The 21,861-nt window shown below is 48.8% G+C and overlaps 1 protein-coding gene across 3 annotated transcripts in view; it reads left to right on the top strand.

Annotated features, from left to right (window-relative positions):
• The window catches only part of LOC119170524 (uncharacterized), a 304,114-nt gene that overhangs the window by 280,998 nt on the left and 1,255 nt on the right, over positions 1 to 21,861 (top strand). For 2 of the 3 annotated variants that reach the window (XM_075887194.1, XM_075887192.1), the window contains 8 exons: positions 699 to 803; positions 2,654 to 2,791; positions 15,812 to 16,056; positions 16,917 to 17,067; positions 17,843 to 17,969; positions 19,170 to 19,379; positions 20,097 to 20,264; positions 20,979 to 21,165. In XM_075887194.1, coding sequence (XP_075743309.1) covers positions 699 to 803; positions 2,654 to 2,791; positions 15,812 to 16,056; positions 16,917 to 17,067; positions 17,843 to 17,969; positions 19,170 to 19,379; positions 20,097 to 20,264; positions 20,979 to 21,165 — 1,331 coding nt within the window. The remainder of the gene's footprint in view (positions 1 to 698; positions 804 to 2,653; positions 2,792 to 15,811; positions 16,057 to 16,916; positions 17,068 to 17,842; positions 17,970 to 19,169; positions 19,380 to 20,096; positions 20,265 to 20,978; positions 21,166 to 21,861) is intronic. The other variant, XM_075887193.1, reaches the window with a different exon arrangement.

The raw sequence follows: 21,861 nt of genomic DNA, 5'->3' as shown, positions 1-21,861 counted from the left end.
GTTTTTGTGCGTTCCATTGAAGCGTTTTCTTCTCAGTTGTACCATTTGTCTTTCATCTGTATACACATACTTGTAAATTATATTTAGTATCTTACATGTATTCAAGCATAATCCCGCATTGTTAAGTTTATTTTGGAAGCACGCTTTTCTGGGTCAGCATCACTTATCTAGCAAAGATATCAAGACATCATTCATGTACTCGCCTTTTATTTTTTGTGTTCTCTCACGCACCCAGCATCAATCTGTGGGCTTCCGCTTCTGCCGTGTTTGTGTGAAGGGTCCTGACCGCGTATCGCCACACCACGCGCAAAACATAGCATCACAAGGGGCATTACGGATGATAGTGGTAACGTGGAGAAAGGGCGCGGGGGTGGGGTGGGGGGTAGAGCCTTGCCCTGTCCGCTTTCTCTGTCTCTTACACACGCGCGCACAGGCAGTCAAGAGATGCAATGCGAAGCGCGCAACGAGAGCAGCCGTCGGCGCGATAACCGAAGGAACGGCCGCCTTCTTGATGCCTGCCTGTCCCGTCGTCTTCGCCATTTTATCGCGACTTGGCGAGCGTATTCGCAAGCGTACGCTGAGAAGCGAACGAACGTAGCCGCGCGGTGCAGTTCTTGCTGTCGCTGAGACTGCTTGCCGACGGCAAGCAGGCACAATGCGTGTGCCTTCTCACGTTTCGTGTCTTTTGTGGCTTGCAGACACAGCTGGAGCAGGAGGGTCTGGCCAACCAGCATCAGCAGGAGGAGCTGCGGCGACAGCAAGAGCAACTGCTTGAGCAGCAGCAGAAGTTGCACGAGCTGCAAGTGAGTATGCGGCGCCTTCGTTTCTGCCCTTTCGCACTCTTCGTGGCGCCATTTTTGTTTCCGCTACGTACTGTTCAGACTAGCTTATTTGCATTCCTCCCTCCGGCGTCGTTGCATCTCGCGCGCAAGAGATGTGGGTGACGCGTCGCGATTTCGCCGAATGGCGACGGGAAAAAACAGCTAGACGTGCGTTCTATACTGCGGTTTGTGCTCACCACAACCACACTCTGCTCTTGCTCGTATGTGCATGCCGAACCGCGTGTTCGCCGTTGTAGCCCGAACCCGGGTCTCGCGTTGATCCGTTCGGGAGGGGTTGGCTCGGTCGAAGAAGCCCTCGCGGTTGTGGTCGCTCTCCGCACAGCTACGCCTTCTTATTTGGCCCGCTTTGCGTGGTTCTTCTCCCCCCCAATTCCTCCTCCCGTGACAAATGGTTTTTCGCCTCCCTAATGGCAGAATTATGCCCCCGCTAGCGTAGGCGCTAATTTCGAGGCCGCCATCCTTCATCTTCGGCCCAGTTGTTCTGTGGCCGTCTCCGCTGGCAGCGGTGGTTGGCGGCAGCAGTTGTCGATGCAGTTCCACCGCGGTACGCTGCCGTGTCGCCGCTGCACCCCTCTTCCACCGACACCTATTGATTCGATGCGCCGCCGGCTTGCGAACGCTACCGGGGCTCTTTCGCCACGCACACGTTGTCGCCGTGTGTGAGCAGAGTGCGTGCGTGAGCACAGTTCCGCGTGCGAGTGGTCGACCAACTGCTCTTTGGCGATCCCCCAACGAAATGCACAGTACGTTCGGGAATCCAGTAGTCTCGGTTGATTGATTGACGCATTCCAACGGCGTGGAGACGATCGTCTTTCAGTAATACCGGACAGATCTCGATATTGACGTTGGTCTGCACTGAATGCGGTGTGTCTATGCATCGTAAGAGATGTATCGTGCCTGTTTTCAGCATACAGTACCCTTCCTTCCTTCCTTCCTTCCTTCCTTCCTTCCTTCCTTCCTTCCTTCCTTCCTTCCTTCCTTCCTTCCTTCCTTCTTTCCTTCCTTCCTTCCTTCTTTCTTTATTTCCTTCCTTCCTTCTTTGCTTCCTTCCTTCCCCTTCCTTTCTTCCTCTCTTCCTTCCTTCCTTGATTTTTTTTTTGGTGATGGGCTAGCCGCGAACAATGCTCATGGCGTAGTGCAAACGTAGCTGCAGCCAAGGGTGTCAATGGTGACGTGAATAGACGACACGGTGTGCTTGAAGCACCCTGGCTTCTTTTGGAGGTTCGTGTCGTGCTTCAATTTATGTGAATGTGAGGAATGATAACGGTATGGACGCAAGGTTATATCAAAATTTATACATAAATATTAGTACGAAGTAATAAGAGAAATATTAGTTGATGAAAATTTAGTGCTCACAAAGACATGCTACTTACGGGCGAATGGTCGACAGCGGCTGGACTTGCTTATCGCCTCGCCATAAATGCCTGACATTTTATCTGCGAATGGTGCGCCGTGCATAACAGTTTCTTACATGCTTGTGTCTGATTCCCCTTACAAAATAACGGGTCGGTGCTGGTGCGCTGAACTGGCAGATGTACACTACTACTCTCGTGTTGCCGCAACACTGAGAATACGTGAGTCAGATAAGTCAAGGCTAAAGAGTACGATGATAGGCAGTGGATCACCGTCACCCTGCACAGTGCTGCTTTGTCTTACTTTGCAAAACTTGTAGATAGGACAGGCATGTAGATTGGACAGAAGCGAAACCGCGCGATGATTGTTTTTTTTTTCGGCTGGTCGCTAGATTTGCACTTTGCGAGCGCGTTCTGTTTGTCGAATGCCCACCTCTGCCCGTCCTCCCTCCACTTCAGGCGCGGCTCAGTGGTCAGTACATGGCCGCGGCTTCGGTGTCCAAAGGATTTCTGCTGATGCCCATGCTGGAGGCCGCACTGCCCCGGGTGCCAGCGAGGCCTGTCTCGTCGCCCACGGCCGCGCATACACCGCCCACGGTAAAAAAGCTCAATAGGCGCACGAAGTTCAGCACGGACGTATTCCCGCACGCTTCCTGTAGCGCCGCTGTGTTTTGGGTCTATGTGGCATGCGCGATACTCGTTTGCTTGGCTGCGGCATGATGGCGATGTCCCTTACAACCCTCGCTTTAGTGAACCGGTTAGTTCCGAGCTGTCAGCGAGGTATGTGCAGTGTAGATGCAGTCCCGAGTTATGCACGATGGAAATTTCGTGAGTACGCAAAGAAAATTACGAAGCAGATTGAGTAGAATCAAGAAAGTTGACAGTACGGTCACTCTCTCTGTCCCTCTTGTCGTTGTTCACCATCTCGTGCTAACCTTTCTGTTGTGCTGTCATGAACATGCATCTCAAATACCTTACTTCGCCGTATGCTAACGTTTGCTTCTTTTATCTAACGGACGTACGACGAGCACAGTATCGTTACAGCATATAGTTGTAGAATTTCTCCTCAGCAGGCAGACATCGCATGCAGCGTGTATATGAACCTATAGCTGTGGGATAACGTGGTTGGCCTTCACCTACAAATAGGTGCGTAGGTAGGTAATTAGGTGGGTGGGTGGGTAACTTTTGTTAGGTTATCTGAGGCTACAAGACTCGCCCGCATGGAGGACGCACTAAGCTGTGGCAAATTGCGGCACATAATGACGGTTTGGTTTATCGATTTTGTTTTTGAGCATGCGGGGTTCTATACGGTCAAGTTGTAAACGTGCCAGTGTGCTGAATCACCGAAACCACATGAAAACACACATGAGCGTACTATGGGATTGTAACGGAGGCCGGTCCACGGTCCTAAACGATGTACTGCTGTTGTCGTGGTAGGCATTTCGGCCGTGTTCCCTGCAAGTCGCCTGTAACAACCGGCCGTTCTTTGTCGCCATAAAGCCGGAGCGTCGAAACGCTGTGCGCGTGCGCCGCGTCTTGTCGGTCGTATTCGTGAAAGGGGCACTTTCCGAAGACGCGTACAACGGGTGGGATTCCGGACCGACAGTATATATAGAGCTCCGAAACTGCCCTACGCCAGTTTATGTTCCCAGTCCCAATCATATGGAGTAGAATACGTTTATATGCCGTAGCTTCCCATAAACTTCGTCCTTAGAATACAACTCTCGATGACCGCGCCCGATATGGATCACCGACGTCCTTTTATCGTCGGTGTACTGTCGTACCGGGGCGGCCAGAAGTTGTTTGCAAGAAAGCGGGGACCGTCTCACCTCGCTAGACGCAGGCAGGACCTGGGCGGTGGAATTTCAGGCCGTATACCGCGAAGATCTGCATCTGGCGTCGTATAAACAAACCCGCGCCGTGGTCATTTGCAGCGTGGTCTCTTACTTTTTCTCGTGCAAGCCTCTTTTCAGAAGGACACATAGACGGATATTGTGGTCGGCGTTTAGTGGAGATAGGGGCGGTTGAAGATTCCGGCTGTGTATAGCTTGACCGATCGAGCACTCGAGAGGGACAATGTCTAGCCTTGCAGGCGGTAACGTAATGTGGTCAAAGAGCGGACTCTTTTGGATAGGTTCTTCGGCCGTTACGTCGTCACGGCGTAGTATATGCTGGTGATATGAAAACAAGAAAACGAAAATGAACAATAAAAAAAAGCGACAATGAACTTCTAGGTAAGATAACATTTGTGGTTGACCGGTAAACCTGCAGTTATATACTTCCCACTGCTCTTCCCTCGAAACGACCAATAAATCATGGAAGCACTCTATTGGGCCTCGGCAGGTTACTGGGCCGATATTTATTCTTTACTGTCCAGCTCGGGTGGGGAGCGTGCGGCCAAGCGGGGGCTGTAAAGGTGCCCGAACCGTGACGGCGATTGCGATTGTTTCTTTTTCGCTTAGAATACCACTACATTCGCGCTCGCGAGCGGGCCTTGAAACGTAAGGTCGTGCAGTTCTCAACGGGAGGTCCTTGTGTGTCTATAGAGAAGTGAGTAAAATAAAAAAAGAACGGAGAGAGAGAGGGGGGGGGAGAAAGAGAACCTTTAACTAAGATAAAGGTGGGCAGGTTGGTCGCAGCGTTAGCTGCGTACATGGGAGCTGCAAGGGGCATCAGTAGCGATGATGATGCATGGTGGCGCCTTTGGAATCACTCACAGTATATCGCGCCAAACGTGCACTATCTCTTCGGCGAGTTGTTGCCCTAACGAAAAGGGGGAAAAGAGAGCAGATTATGTGCGCGCTAAAGCTGCACGATCGTTCGTTAGTATTCACTGAGTGGGAAGTGCAAATATACACATTCGCTAGCCCCGGTGCCCCCCCCCCGCCTTTTTTTTCTGAGAATAAGAGAATCATTGCTTATTGTAGCTGTAATGGCTGCTTAGATTTTAACCTACTAATGGTCACTGTGACATTTATCATTCCTTCAGTTCTTGTATCAAGGAGTGCCCGGGATTTCATTTAATACCAGAAGTAAAACCTAACGTCGGGATGTTCGCCAATCGGGTCCGTAGACATTGACGGGGAAGGGCGCCTAGTCTTCCCCTCCCCCTTAAATTAATGTGGAGTTGGATGATTTAGCAAGGAAAAAAAATACTAATAATGGGTGTTCTTATAGCCCACGTGTGGAAAAACGTAACCCCTCCTGCTCCCCCCTCTCCTTCCCCCCTCAAAAACGTTTTTGGCTGCGGGCCTGCCACCGATATTCCGTGTATATATAATTGTGTCGTATAACACTTCTCGATAACGCATTTGCGACGCGAGGGCTGCTGCTTCCGGCACGCTCATTGTGCGACGGCCCGTTTGCTTTTCGCGAGTGCGTTCGTCCTTTAGCGCGCGTACAGGGTGCCCTCTGGTTACACTGCAGCCTCCGCCCAGCAGCTATCATAAACATCGGAGAAACGCGCCGAGGCAGATGGGTCGCGCGAAACGCAACCGGTGCGAAGAAGCGCCATCATCATGCATCACCCCGGCGGTGTCGGCTTTCACCGCTGCTTTTGTTTCTCCCGGCCGGCGCGGCGCTGAGCACCTGAATGGCCTTCAGTCAGTCGTGCCCTGGCTGCCTCTGTCTTTCTTCTTTTTCCCGCTACTTATGCCTTCATCTCCTTCGTGTCCTTTGCTTACTATTTCTGGAACGCAATGGCATGCCTCTTAGGTTTTTTTTTGTTTTTTGCTTTTTCGGTTGTCTGACGTTTACGATGATGGGGTGGCGATGAAAGGTCTTCTCGTGGTTTGCGGTCTGCTGCTGGGAATATCGGTTTTCTATTTATGCACGTTTTGCGAGTGTGATCTTACGCCAGCTTTTTTTTTTCTTCCAAACAGAAGGCCCGCCGAAATTTTGCACCTGCTCTTTTTTTTTATGTGGCCGTTACTTAGCTATGTATGCCCGGTCGAGGCTGATTATGTTACAGCCCTCCTGTGACGTTGCATTTGTTCTGGCGTGGTTGTAGCCGCAGTCCTTCCATTCTCTCCAAGTTTCTTTTTCACGGTGTGCTGAGCCTTTTTTTTTTATCTCTTGCTTGTTTTTATGTTTTCATGCTGACCTATAATAAAGGGGAGGTTGAGGCTGTGAGCTATGTGTGAGGGACAGCATAAAGTCGGCTGCCTCTTCACGGAAAGTTCTGTGATTTGTCGGGAAAATGTATGATGCAGTCACTCCTAGGTATATGTAAACTGGTAGCGTAACTTCCACAGGAGCCCGTGGATTCAGCAGTCGGCGGCTTGTTGCCACTATCGCCATCTACGTGAGAAGGGGACAACTAAGAGCAAAAAGTAAATAAAATATGACGTCACAACCAGAAGTGGTAGTGACGTTGCGCATTTGCCCTACATGACGCGAAATCGAATTTTTACTAATATCTGGCCTGCTACGGGCATTTATTATTACGCGATTTTATTGCGCAATAATTGTATCTCGCTAAGTGCATGCGAGATAAAAGAAACACAAATAACAAATATTGAGGAAGCAAAGTTATTTTATTAGTCAAGTGACTGACGTACTTGCAATATGCACAAGAAAGTTTGTAGAAGGTAATTGTGAGACAACTGTTGCCCAAACCTTGAAAACCACTGCAGCGAGACAGCAGCTTTGAAAATAAAGCTTTGGCAGCCGCAGAGTACAACGTCTTGTTGCTTAGCCTGTCGCGTTCACAGTTACCAAAGGCGAGAGCATGCCGGCCGTGTGCAAGCGAAAACAGTCGGCAGTCACAGGAGCGGCTATCTATACATTCTGTGAGCTAGTTGAGCTATGAAATGCACATAAAAATAAACTTCTGAAGCTACGCACGAAACCACCACGGAAATGTGAGCGATGCCTCGTTGACCTGGTAATGCGCCGAACCAAAAACACGCCGATCTAAACACAAGCTCTGATAGCATATTGCCTGAATACGCCCTCGGATCCGTTGGCCTATATGTTACCAGACTGCCTGCATTTGCCCGCTTGTTTTGAAACCAAACGAAAAAAAAAAAAAAGATGCTCAACCACATACCAAACACCGACGCTTTATTAAAGTGATCTACTAATTTTTTGTAACAAATGAAATTAAAAATATCGAAAATAAACGTTTAACTATTTTTTTTTGTTTTCGCTATTTGTCCCTCCCCCCTCACCTAGTCACGCTTCAATCGTCACGTGGTTGTTGATGTCTGTCGCAATAGGTTTCAGATCACTTTTCGTTCCGACTAGGTACGAGCTCGCTCGCTCACTCACTCACTCACTCACTCACTCACTCACTCACTCACTCACTTAACGTCCCAAAAGCACCGTATTATTGTGAGAGACACCATAGTGGAGGGCTCTGGAAATTTTGACCACCTGGGGTTCTTTAACGTGCACCCAAGTTTGAGCACACGGGCCTACAACACTTTAGCCTCCACTTAGTCGCACACTCACGCATTCGCACACTTACACACACTCCCACGCACGCGCACACACCGCACGCACGCATGCACGCCTCTATCCCCGCTTAACTCATTTCTACGCTGCCTGTCTGCTCGACATCACTTAGCAATTATGCCTTGCGGGCTCTGTTTCTGTGTGGTCTTTGTTGAAGAGACACTTTGCCTCATCAACTTCGTGTTGTGCAGTGCAGGCTGATGCTTATCGCGCTTCAGCTACACTCGCGCCATCCAGGCAGCGAGTGTTTCAATCTATTTTTAGGCTTAAAAGGGGGGTGACGCACGTTGCACCTGCCTAGACAGTTTGAACCCGATAGCATTTCTTCTCTCAGCGTTCACTGTACGTATTATATGCACGCAGCGAACGTCGAAAGAGAGTGTGTGCTCGGATGAGTCCTCACCACGCGCTGAGTGCGGGGGTATTCGGGACGCGCGATAAAAGCGAGAACCCCTCGCGGGGCCCCGAATCCTGTGGCGCACAGGTATACAAGCGGCGCGCGAGGGGGAGGACGAGAAATATGGCCATAGATGAAGACGGTAAATCAGAGGCACGCCGCAGGTACCCCGCGGGGACGGGACAGCGCCGCAAGCGTAGAAGAGGGCAAACGGCGGAATCAAAGGTTCCGCCTGTATAAGTGGCGGGGGATGGCGCCGTTTCCTCCCTGCCGCCGAAAGGTCTGCTCGGAGAACTGTGGTGGCCCGATAATGCGCTGTAATGCGGCATTCGCCGTTGCTTCGGCGTTGTGTGTAGGGTCTGCTCCCTCCTCTTCCGGCCCGCTATCTTCCCCATTGTTGACGAGTTCCGTGTTTTTGGCCGATTAATATTTAATGGCCTAATGCGGGCCCGATTGAATAATGAAACAAACGGGCGCCTCCGGCTGACCCCGGCCTCTCTCTCTCTTTTCCTCTCCTCTCTCTTTCGAGAGAGAGAGGCGTAGGCGCCATGCGGTGTTCCTGCGGGCGTTCATGGAGAATGCACTAAGACCGGAGTCCTTGTGGGAGTGTGTGCGTGCGTTTGTGCTGAGGCCTCGGTGTTTTCGCAACGGTGGGAGACGATTGTGCTACTGCACCGACTCTACGTTTGGTTTGTTTAGACATTAAGTGCCTTCACGTTTCTGCCGGATATTTTGCAGAGAGATAGAAAAGACAACTGAATCGCATTGATTTCTGAGGAGGCGCGACGGGTGCATATAACCTTAGGCCATTGATACTTATACGGCGGCATTCTCGGGATATGATTCGATCATTGGCCACATTACGCTAGTTTTGGGTTTATGGAACTAAGTCGGTGCTTAATTATCGGGATACGTATACGGATACGTACGCTGTTGCGCTGAAAATGCATGATGGTGGCTAATCGCCGTCGCGTTCGTTAGATTCCTTGTATTAATGAATTAGTCCAATGCCGCAGACACTCCAGCAACCATGATTGGTCGGCATATACTAAGCAGGATGGTTCTCAAAAAAAGCACGAGATATCCGAAATTCGCGTGAAACAGGTGATTCACAAACACGTGTCTTAACGAGTGGGCAAGTGCGTTTTCGGCGCACTCACTGTCGTCAGCCACAGATTCGTGGTTAGCCGGAAACGTTAGCACACATTCATGCTCAGCTGTAAACAGAACGAGTATGCAAGAGATTAAGAGGAGGCATTCAGGACCTGTCCGGTTTGTTATAGCTTAATCTTTGTTCAATTTTCGCTGTTCATACGTCAATTCATTCCATTTTGTCGCGATTTCTCAGGTGTATAAAGTGTCGATTTGAGATTATTTTTTTTTGCTTTGTTTTGTAAACGGCATACTCTGCCTAACAGCACAACGGTACTTGAGGCAGATTGTTCGCTATCCTAGATTTTCGTTTTTGACATCATGTCAATCTCGATCCGTCGTGCATTTCCTCTAGTTCCTCCATAAGACAGTTGCGCCTTTCTGCGTGCAACGCCTGCTCACGGCCATCGCTCAAGAGGTCTACACTTCACGTAGTCCCCATTGCCTTTCTAGCTTGGCAGCTAGCTCGTTTCAATACAAAACAAAAGAGAGAGTACAAAAGGAGTTGCATGGCTGCTCAACGAAGACGAATAGACGAACCTACGAAAGAGTGTGACACTAAAAGAAAAAAGAAGCACTGGTCGCATAAACAAAAGATGACGCGTAAGAGAGAGAGAAAGAGACCCTTTTGACGGAGCAGGGAGGCAGACATGTCGAACTGTCGAAGTGTCAACGCTTGGGGCAGTCGGCGCCGCTAGCGTGTGCTTATCGATGCCTTCGCGTCTGCCGCCCACTCCTCAAGCTGCACGGGTCCGCTTCTCTCGTCTCGTCAGCGTCACCTCTCGAAAGCTGTTGTTTTTGTTTCTTTGCTTCCGGGCCCGGCCCAGTTTAGCCTACACGCGCGCCTTCTTTTCGGTGATACGCGTACCCGGGTGTGCACTCTTTCATTCTTTTTCTGACCTTCTTCATCTTTTCTTTTTTGTTTTCTGGTACCGCTTGTTTTTTGTCTCGGCTGGCGTGTGCCGTCCGTCCCTTCAGCCTTTTTCTTTTTTTTTTCCTCGCCCATAGCGGCCCCCGCTCTTGCTGCTGCTCCCAACACTTTTCTCCCCGATTTTCGGACGCGAGCGCGCGATTCTCGAAATAGCGATGCCGCGACCGCCATCGCCGGGTACGTTGACAAGAAAAATGGCCCTTCGCGCGCGAACGCCATCGTCCGCTATATAGCTGCGCGACTTTTCGGCGCGCAGCGCCACGTGAGGGAGAAGAACAGCCATGCCACCACAACTGCTGCAGTAAGCGTCCCTCGCTTAAACCTTCCGTTTCTCTTCCTCCCAACCCGAATCCTTTTTGGCCCCTTTTGTTTCAACGGCCGCATCTTCTCCGGGGCCAATGCGACCACGACCGCATTTCGGGACGTGCCGACGGGGTACTCCAGCTGCTTCGGCCATACCCTCGCTCCCACGCTACTACCCTCTCCTTGCACACTAACAAACAGGGGCCTGTCAGTTAACGGTTTTTCGACCTTCTAAGTGGTGCCTCGGCCAGGCCTGTAGGCAGAAGAATCCCCCTTCCCCACCCCTAGGTTAGGATAGTGCGGGGCGCTTTACCGTGAATGAATCGGGAAGATAGGCGTTTTTTAAGGCTTTGGAAAGGTGCCCCCCCCCCCCCCCCCCGAAAAGAATTTCTAATCACGAGCCTGGTCGAGACTGAGAGGAAGAGGCGAAGTGAAAACACCCCCGTGTTTTATTGACGGTGACGAAACAGAAATAAGTACTGGCCTCCAAATTACAAGTGGCGGAGACGACGGGATTTCAAGGTGACGACTCGTCGAACTCGAAAATCGACCATCGGTTTCGGCGGCGTCAACACGAGTGATGTAAAAATGATCATCGCGTGACGACCTCGCCATCTAGCGTCATTATTACGTCACAGACGTCCGTATTTGTGACGTCAACATGGCCTAATATCACGTCACGTCGTCACATGACATCGTCGGTTGCCCAAAGCAGGGATGATCGCGGCGGCGGTGCAGCAAGCTTGTGAGGAGAAAGGGGGGGGGGGGTCAGCATATTGACTGAAAGGAAATGAGAGGTGGCTTTCGCGCTCCAGTCGTCTTTGGGCGAATGTGTAAGAGACAGTTTGTGCTCGGGCTAGTTGTTATTCCGTTTGGAGAGTGATTACATGCGAGGGAACACACCGGACAATGAGACGAACGAAGACGAGCGCCGACTTCCGTCTAAGGTTTATTGTGAAGAACAAGCAGTTTATGAGAAACGACAGCGGCAGTGATAGAAAGTGCAGCAGTCGCCGAACGTGGCTCTGTAAAGTAAGCTCTCTGTAGCTTTGACGGACAAGGAGCTTTCTTTCTTGCGCCCACACATGCCCTCCTGACAAGAGCGCTTGCTCGTGTTAGCTTCGTGTTTTGGAAGCGGGCGTTTCTCGTCACTTGAAGTGGTTTTTATCGTCGTTTTTTTTTTCCCAAATGGCTTGTTCTCCATATTAAACTTGAGTTGGAAGTCAGCGCTAGCATTCGTTCGTCTCGTTGACCCGTCTCTTTCCTTGCGCTGTAATCACTCTCAAAGTGCAAGACGTCCCGCCAGTTTGTTTTTTTTTTTATTTCGCAAGCTTCATTATTAAATGAAGAAGCAGTGGTGTCGGCGTCTGAACCCAAGTCCCGCAAGTAAGTTTCGCAGAACAGATAGATATACTCTGACTTTCGGTAGTTTCCTATAAGCCGGTTGCATATTTTTAATGGTATACGATTCTGTGCGGCTAAACGAACGGTTTCTCATTCGTGGTTTTCGCGCATGAGAGCTTCAGATAAATTTGCAGATCGTTTCTTGCAACTCGCACAAAATTGCCGCCGATTCACGTTAATGTTACTGTCTCACGGAGTGCTCGTATACACTACGCTAGATATTGCCGTTTGTAAACTGCTCTGTAGACACACACTCCGCTTGCAAACAAACGTACACGCATACGTGCCTATACTTACGGCTTCTCGGGTTAGCTATTTCCCTTTCGCGCACGTCGTTGAAAAAACTGTCGCTCCGCCATTGATGTCGGATCAAAAGAATCCCAGATTTACGGCCGCCGCTCTTACTGGCTCGCCTATACCTTCAAGGCGCTTCTTTCGGACCGATTTCATGCGCTTTGCGTGATTCTCGAGAAAAAAAAAAAATGGCAAAGAGGAGGCAAGTGCGCTGCAGAAGCTCGCCAGAGGAAGCGCCGTATAGAAGAGCAAAGGGCGAGAGAATCTAGGTAATAAGGAATAGCCGATAGAATGAGAGAGAGAGAGGGAGTAGTAGACGGCAGGTCGTGATTAGATCAACGCAAAGCGGTCCCGTCTTGTTGGAGATGAATAAGTGAGAAGGCTCCCGGCTGAGAATAAGAGAGAGACGCTTTTGCTCCGCGCCGGTCTCACAAAAGGCGCGGACTGTGCGCGCGTGGCCCGGACCAGCTGCCGAGGCCTGCGAGCACTTAGCTCTGTGCCGCCGCTTCGCGCTATTCGGCGGCGCCGCGAGAAAGGAAACGGGAGTGCATCTTCCACGAATGCGGACAACGGCGGGCGCCGCGAGGTGGCGCCGTATCAAATATGCAGCCGTCGCTGCCGCCTCGCGGCACAATTGAATTGTAGCCGACCGTGAGCTCTCACGGCTGCTTGGGCGAAAAAACACTTCGGTTCGAGAAAGAAACGTCTAGCGGCGCGTGTGGGATGTGAGAGAAACGTGATTCGGGCGCCGTGCTCGGTTCGTATAGCCCCGCGTCGCGTCCGCGACGGAGACGTCGCAGTTGAAAATCGTAAAATTTTGAATCTCTAATGACGAACGCGGGAGCACATTGAGTTGTTGCACGTGCAAGCTACTGAGTTTTGCGTCTGAAGTATACGCATGATCGCGTGCATCTACTCTTTCGCCAATTACTCGCATCTTTGGTCGATGCCCATGAAAAACTTGATTTTGTGACGCTGCATGACTGTTGCTACACCGCGCGCACGTTAGACCGTGTGCCCGATTCTCGCACGGAACACAATGTCGTACACATCAACTGCCATAGGTTTACAGTGTGAACCTAATTTCTAGGGGCGAAGCTTCTTAAACCGCGGGTCGTGCGTCCGCGATGTATGCAGTAGTAGTAGTAGTAGTAGTAGTAGTAGTAGTAGTAGTAGTAGTAGTAGTAGTAGTAGTAGTAGTAGTAGTAGGTAGCCACCTCCACGGCCAGACTAGAGGAGCGGCACGCGCGCACTCTTTTGAGTTGAGGAGGAAACTCACGCACGTTAATCATAAATAAAAGATAGTCGTTCCTGATAACCTACTGAGACGAGTATCAGTGACTTTATCACCAATAAAATTGGCCTTGAATTTGATGCTTACTGAAAAAAAAAAACTATTAACAGAAGGACGCACTTTGAGCACTATATAACCAGAAAATGTTGCCACGTTAAACTCGCTGGGCGTAACCTCCTTGGTTTTAGCAAGGCTTAGCGAGGGTTGGGCCGCAGTGCCATGAACTAGAGGCGGTGAAATGTGGGAACTAGACACGAAGCGCAGGCCGTAAGAGAGTGGGTGCGTGCCGCTCCTCCAGTCCGGCCGTGGCTATACTAAGCTAGGCTGGGCTATCGGGAGAAGCCCGGCCTTACTGCCGGTGTCGTCGTTCCTTTTTCGAGAATCGCGCGCTCGCGTCCGAAAATCGGGGAGAAAAGTGTTGGGAGCAGCAGCAAGAGCGGGGGCTGCTATGGGCGAGGAAAAAAAAAAGGCTGAAGGGACGGCACATGCCAGCCGAGACAAAAAACAAACGGTACCAGAAAAAAAAAAAACAAGAAAAAAATTATAAAGAAGATAATAAAAAGGATGAAAGAACTCCAAGGACTTAACGAGAGGTGGACCTCTCATTTAGTTTTGAAATGTACGCTGGATGGCGGTACTTCTATATAATGAATATCTGATGAAAAAATGCGAGATGGTGGTATTTGGAGTGTTCACTAGATAGATGGACAAATGTACAGACGTACGGATGGACGGACAGATAGACAGATGCATGGATTGACAGACGGATGAACGGACGCACAGACGGACGCATAGATGGACGGACGCGCGGCCGAATGTACGCACGGAGTGACGGACGAACGGACTGACGTGCGGATGGACAGACGCAGGAACGGACGCATGGATGGACGCAGGGAGGTCGCACAGACTGACCACTAACAAACAGAAGCAAGAACGAACGGACGGACGGAAGTGCGGACAGGCTGACGGATGCTTTGCCCCACTCATCATCCTGCACTCCATGAATATGTTGTGATTTTTTAAAAATATTTTTCTTGTCAGGAGCGCTGGAAAAGCCTTGGTGTCAGCTGTTCGCATATTATGATGAGCCCATTCGCGTATTATGATGAGCCCCTTTTGGGCATTATCGACATTTTTTCAGTACTATATCATGGTCCTATGCTGTACAAGCGCCTGAGAGCAGCAGCCTGTTTGAAAGCACTGGGTAAGCGCTTGTCGATCATTGCGTGCTTTCCATGTCCATGCATGCTTTCCATGTCCAGCCTGGTACCCGGAGAGACAATATCAGTTGCTTGTAAAAAGGCACCGTATTCTTGATTTGCGTCGCTGTCGTAGTATCACAACTTGTCGCTTCGCCTCAGCTAGAGGTTGCACGGGGCACAAAACTTCGCGAAAATAATGTTGGCCTGAAAAATTTATCTACGGAGAATACCGATCATGGTATAAGTCTGTCTGAAATTGTAATGCATTGTCTTATTTACACCAGGAGGTGACTCAAAGCAGCCCATATATAAATGGCCGAGCGTATTGCACTGTGATCGGAGTAGGCGTGCACCAGTGCAATTCCGGGACACGGCCGAGCAGTTATGCTGATTTTCATGAACACCGAATGAAATATTCATGAAATATATGGTCACCCGAAAGATGTTAAGGAAAGCGGATATTTTTCACCAGAACCTTCAGTGTGTGGCTATATATTGATTGATCGATTGATATGTGGGGCTTAATGTCCCAAAGCCACCATATGATTATGAGAAACGCGAGCTCCAAAAATTTCGACCACCTGGGGTTCTTTAACGTGCACCCAAATCCGAGCACACGGGTCTACAGCATTTCCGCCTCCATCAGAAGTAATCCCGCTGCAGCCGGGATTTGATCCCGCGGCCTGCGGATCAGCAGACGAGTACCTTAGCCACTAGACCATCGCGACGGGGGTGGCTATATAGGGACCCACGGCCCTAGTCCAGTGCATATGGTGTTTGATGTGTTGACAGCTAATCCGATGGTCGCGAGACGGAATTCCGGCTGCGTCAGCTACGTTTTGAAGGAAGCAAAATGCTAAAGTCCCGTGCGCTGGTTTCATGCCTACGTTAAGGGACCCAAGGTGGCCGAAATTTCTGAAGCACGACTATACAATGTACCTCACAATTATACTGTAGTTTTGGGACGTCAAGCCTCTACAAATAATCATGGCGCCCCTTTTGCCTGCGTGGGCCACTTGTGGCCATAGTATTTGCCTCCTGCATCCTAGTGTGTGTGTGTGTATTGACCGAGAACGTTGTGGCTGATGCTGTTCAAACATTGCAATGAGTGTGGATACTTCGGCAACAGCTTCAAGACCCGGTTATGTCGCTAACTATATTCTACGTCTGTTCGTGTTCCCAGGCGGCCATGTCTCCGCTGCAGCCGTGGGTAACGGGTGGAGCACCTTTTCTGCCACTTTCGAGCAGTTCGCTAACGCCTGCTGCGCGGCTTGTGCCAGGCAATGGAGGAGGCCACTCCGGGAATTCCTGTCCGGGCAACCGGACGCCCACACCCAGTGCCGCGGCACCGGACCCGGCACCCGACCTTGACACCCCGCTCAACCTCAGCAAGCCCCGAGGAAGCTCGTCGGGCAGCACTGCCAGCAGGTACGCGCTCGTATATACAGGCATGTACTGTCGTGCACGCCTATACAAACTGAATGCATCGGTACAAATGTGCTCCTGTTCATCACCTTATTCCATTGTGTCTTCGACGAAGGGACGATCGTTTTGGAAGCAAGTTCTTGTAATTCCGGCAGTGTGCCTGCCTGAGCTGGTTAGAGAAATGAAACAGCTCTTGCACAAGGCAAGTGAAGAGGACATATCAGAGGCGTAGGCAGAACTTTTTTTCGGGAGAGGGGGGCGAGAGCTGGCATGGGCCTAGTGTGTCACCCCTCAGTTACGCTGCTCGGGCAGGTAGACTAACAGCCCAAGCTCACCATAAATCATGTGCATCTCTCATCTTGTTTTGATATCTGCACTATATATTGCACTTCACTTACAGTAAACTTTGGTTGCCAGTCAGTACCACGTCTGTCCTCTTCACTTGTCCTGTTTATGCGCTGTTCTACTTCATGTATAATTTACGCACCCTATCTGTACAGCTGTGTACTGCCGAACCACACACCCACAAAGGTGACAGAGTATTTTATTAATTACATTTACGTCTTAGTCTAAAACAAAGTGCTCTTAATTTGCTAATCTTTTGCTCTGTTTCAACCTAATATAAATGTGGTAATGAAATACGGTCAGTTAAGTTATCCGCTTGCAATTTACGGGGAAATGTTCTTTATCGGTCGAGAGTGTAAGCTACGAGAAGTGCATGCATCCTTTGAAAAGTTTTGGGTTCTCTGATCTCTGAAACAAGACAAAAGGAAAGAGCTCTTTCCTGCAGTAAGCGCAGACTGCAGGCATGATGTGCGAGCTAGTTCACCATTTTTATTGCTTGCCGCTTGCTTCTGTCGCAGCGTAAGCGGGAGCCCGACGCCTGCAAGCGTGAAGCACGAGGCCAGGGACTCAGGCCGCAGCTCAGTATCGCCCCGAGGCTTTCACCCAGGAATCTCGCCTCACTCCGCAGCCAGCCTTCTCAGTGCCACTGCTGCCAGCGCACCTATATCGGTGAGCCTGCTTTTTCTCGCGCGTATATATCACTCAGGACATCAGCTCTTAAGTACAGACTTTTGTTAATGGATTCAAATTCCAGAGGAAGTCCACAAAGCCTGTCTCTGAGTTGCTATAGTTCATGCGAAACTTGAGCGTATGAGGCATAAGTGTGCGTGTATGTAGTTTAATTTTATGTGAGGCTTCTACACTACGAGACTGCAAGAAAGGTCCACTGAAAAGTTCGACACAGGATTTGTTTATTTATTTATTTATTTAATTTATTTGCTACATATACCTGTAAGGCCCTAGTGTAGCATTATCACACGGGATGAATTACGCAAATGACCCTGCAACAAAATATCACAAAGCTCAGTTGTGTGGCAATCAGATTTGGAATTTCCCGCAAATGCTGTAATGCCTTTGCATCTAAGGACACAGTGAGAATAGAAGAAGTATGTGTTTGAGAAAAATTGACCATTTATTTAAGCAATCCCTGATGTGGCAGGCAAAGAACTGAATGTTCTTGACGTGACCTAAAATAAATTTGTATAGGATGCTGCGCTCTGGGCGTTTCAGTGCGCTTGTTCACATATGTGAACGAGCCCTACTGAACGAGCCGAAGACTACAACTGATGACTGATTGGCAGCTAGTATTTCTGCGGTAATTACTATGTTGCTGTTTCTCTCCATTTATTTTCATTCTTATCAGACGCCTTCAACAAAATGATAAACATTCCTGTTAGTGCGCAATTTCTTGCTCTCACACACCTTTGCTTTCATTCTCGCACAGGTTGGTTCTCCGTTCTTGACAGCTGCAGCAGCCTACCCAGGTCTTCCTCCTGTTCTCAGACATCCTCCTGGTATCCCAGTGTCGCTCTCAAGCCTGATGGGCCACCCTGCACTTCCCTCCTACACAAGTATGTGGCACATTGCTGTCCACAAGTAATGTGGCTGAGCAAGTTCACTTGGAGACTGCTTTTAAAGAGACAAAGCAATGCGTGTCTGTAATAGTAATGTTACTAGCGATGAGCGAGTGTCTCACATATCTCAGCTTAAAGAATCTTCTATTGAAGCAATAAAACTAAGTGGAAAACCGCAAAAGTACAGTTTAAGCCCACTTATCTATGTAGTATAAAGGAAGTAATGAATTGATCAGGAAGATGTACCAGTCTTCTATTTTTCATTGGGGCTAACCTAAAATGCCCGCCCATGCTTTGTCTCCCGAGGCTGTCGGGTGTATATTGTCAAACTCGAGAAGGTAAAGAAGCAGCGGATGCTTCTTCAGGACAAATTTTGGCGTTAGCTCTGAAGAGTCATGACATGAAGAAACGGTACTAAGAACCCTGTTTTATTCGCGCATGCCATATCTCTACCTTTCGTATTTGCCTTTTGCTGTAATCCTGATGCATTACTAACCCACCCAACCTGCGGAACTTGACGGTACTAAAAAGGTGGCCCAATGTGATTTGTCTAGGAATGTGCGACAAGATTCGTGAAACCTTATTTAAACTTTTATTGTGATAGCAATATGTTAGCAGACTCTCGTGCCATATTTTTGCCGTCGCTATTACATTCTACTATATAAAGTTGTAATTCATCACATCGCCCAGCGTGTCTAATCGATGTGCGAGTGAAAGTTTGTGAAGGCTGCTGATGGGCACGGCTCAAGCAGAAATAAAACATGCTGGCCGTCTTCATTGGTTGAAGGAGCGGGAAGGGTTGCTGGTGTTGAAGACTATGTCTCTCAAACAGCCATTGCAAACTTTGACCAAAAGACCATGCAGTTGCAAGTAATATCTCAACACAAATCAGTATATGGCTCCTACCCTCATCCGTTCTGTGCTCCTACTGCCTACTTCACGTTCAAGCAACAAGCAGCGCGAAAGCCACCTCATTCTCTGGAGTGGTTGCATTCTCTTACGCCAGCGTTTTGCATAGCTTCGGGAGATTGCATTTTAAAAAAGGAAGCTACTAGTCTTACTTCGTATAAAATTTCAATTGGTTGCTATCACATTCAGTGCTTCCCCCATGCTACTAAAGGGACCATTCGTTAATGTTGCACAGTAACCCATGAAAGACGGGATTGGCGCTAATGTTGTTTGTGTGTCCCCTTGCAGGTAGCCTGCTGTCCGGTGGCGGCCTTGGTCCCAAGGAACTGGGGGCTCCCGGTTCCCTGGTGGGGCCGGACAAACCATTTCCCCTGCACCTGTACCTGCCTCAGTCCACCGGTGCCGCTGGTGGTGCTCCACCGCGGCCACCGGCCTCGTCTTCCGCACCCCGCCGCGATAACGACAGCTCAGCCTCTGAAACCGACACCAAAGGATCAAGTGAGCATTTTTCCTACGCTACTATAGCTCGGAAGCATAGCTTGCGCTTCGATTGTGCAATATTATGATCGTTGTCACCAATATCATAATTTTTTTTACTTATCATTTAGTTTTAAAATCTAAAATAAGTTTGTCCGTCTGAAGTTGTTGAACACTTTGTACAGATGCCCACCTCAGTAACATGTGTAGTACCCATCTGTGGACGCAGGTCGCGGGATCAAATCCCGGCTGTGGCGGCTGCATTTTCGATGGAGGCGGAAATGTTGTAGGCCCGTGTACTCAGATTCGGGCGCGCGTTAAAGAACCCCAGGTGGTCAAAATTTCCGGAGCCCTCCACTACGGCGTTTCTCATAATCAAATAGTGGTTTTGGGACATTAAACCCCACAAGTCAATCAATCAACCCATCTGTAGACGGCCTTTTCTTCTTTTTTTCCCTGTTCCTCTGTTTCACGACACTGCGCCGTGCTTTCTTTTGGAATACAGAAATAAGCATATTTCGTCAGCTCAAACCACCGGCTTATCTTATTCTTGTGTAATTAGCTAAGAGTGATTACCTGAACATACCGTGGAACTAGGCCACACATTGATCGTGTCAGTGGAATAGTAGCCTTCCTGTCTACGCCATATAAGCACTAGCGTGTCGTTAATTGTTGTGGCGTAGTGCACTATATGTACACCTACAGTGACGCCAAGCATTCTGTCTTCCCTCCACGCAGGCAAAATAGTCGGTGCTAAAATTATACGACAGACCAAGAAGGATCCGGACGGAAAACCCCACATCAAGCGGCCGATGAATGCCTTCATGGTCTGGGCGAAAGACGAACGACGCAAAATTCTCAAGGCCTGTCCGGACATGCACAACTCAAACATTTCGAAAATACTCGGTAAGAACGTGTTTCTTTGTTGTCATTGTTTCTAATTAGATAGTTAGGTAAGGTGTCAAATACTATATGTTGTGTAACTGTTACGGTAATAATGGTGGAAAAAATGATTGCTGTTGTCGGGAGGCAGACATAGTGCGAGGCAGCAACAGGCACGTCATCGGCACAAACTGTCTCGTCAAAATGGCAAAAAACACTGCCCTTGGCGCAGATAACACTGCCTTAAATCCTAGAGGAGTGCAAAAAGAAAAAAAAGTTGTCGTAAATAGACCTTTAAGTCTGCACACAGTTGACATGACCTAACAGACTTTGACAACTCTGTTAATTATTGAAGATCAATTATATGGTGCTAAAAAAAGCAGGCTGTCTAATGTGGCAAGTTTCCACAATTACGATGATCAAACGCTGCCAAATACGATAAAAAAAAAAAGTAAAGGAAATGTCTAAAATCTACGGCTTCATGCAGACCAACTGTAATTCACATTTTAGTAATGGCGAAATTCGAAAAAGAATTTGGAGCTTCAGCCCCCATTTGGTTTTCTGATAAGGGACCCATAATTGGAAAACTACCGGCAGTATAATTCGGAAACACTAGTTTGTCTGTTTTAGTTCTTTAAACTATATTTTTAGTTGGCTTTCTTAGTGTGTGTGTCTGTAGAACACTTCATTTAAAATTACAGGTGGTAACTCCTAACTGGTGTTTGATGTTATGTGCAGGCGCTCGATGGAAGGGCATGTCCAACTCTGAGAAGCAGCCCTACTACGAGGAACAGTCACGGCTGAGTAAGCTGCACATGGAGAAGCACCCAGACTACCGGTACCGACCGCGGCCCAAGCGCACCTGCATCGTGGATGGCAAGAAGCTGCGCATCTCCGAATACAAGTCCCTTATGAGGGCTAGAAGGTGAGTATCGCAATGAATGTCATAATTTTGTCCATAGCCTTATCGCACCGTGACCTCCTATCATATAATTGTGGGATAAGTGATATTCAAGTGCACAAGGCTTGTCAATGCATAATAATCTGGCCGGGGTGCTCCCAAATAAATAGAAACGATATTGCAGTGAGAGCAAGATGCAGAAATATGTTCTGGCATCAATAAAACTTGTGTTACGATTACATGTAACAGAGGTCGTAGGCATAAAACCAACTGAACAAGTTGCTTACGTTAACCGCAGTGCTAGACATCAAGCGTATTAGGTACACTGTAAAATAAAATGTAAAGCACAGACTGGCAAACGCAATGATAGCTAGATTATTTCCGTGAAGAATACATTGCTGCTGTTTGCGGTATTAAGAGTTGGCTTTTGTCTTAATAAATGGTGGGGATGTTCACCTGAAACAGTGAACTATCTTTTGTTGCCTAATGTGGTTGCCTCTATTTTAACAGAATAGCATTAAAGAGCTCAATTCTCAGCATTTCTGGCGTTGGCGTCAGTGTCGTTGATTGTGAGCCAGAGAGAGAGAATAAACATCCTCATGCAAAAGATAAAAATCATCTTACGTGTGACCAAAACATCGAGAACAATACAAATAAAATAAATGATAAAAAAATTCCGGGCTTAGATTGGGTACTGAACCAGTGTCGTTTGAGTCTGAG

This window comes from Rhipicephalus microplus, chromosome 2 (genome assembly GCF_043290135.1).
Source record: "Rhipicephalus microplus isolate Deutch F79 chromosome 2, USDA_Rmic, whole genome shotgun sequence".
NCBI lineage: Eukaryota > Metazoa > Arthropoda > Arachnida > Ixodida > Ixodidae > Rhipicephalus > Rhipicephalus microplus.
This window is presented reverse-complemented; position numbering and strand designations above follow the sequence as displayed.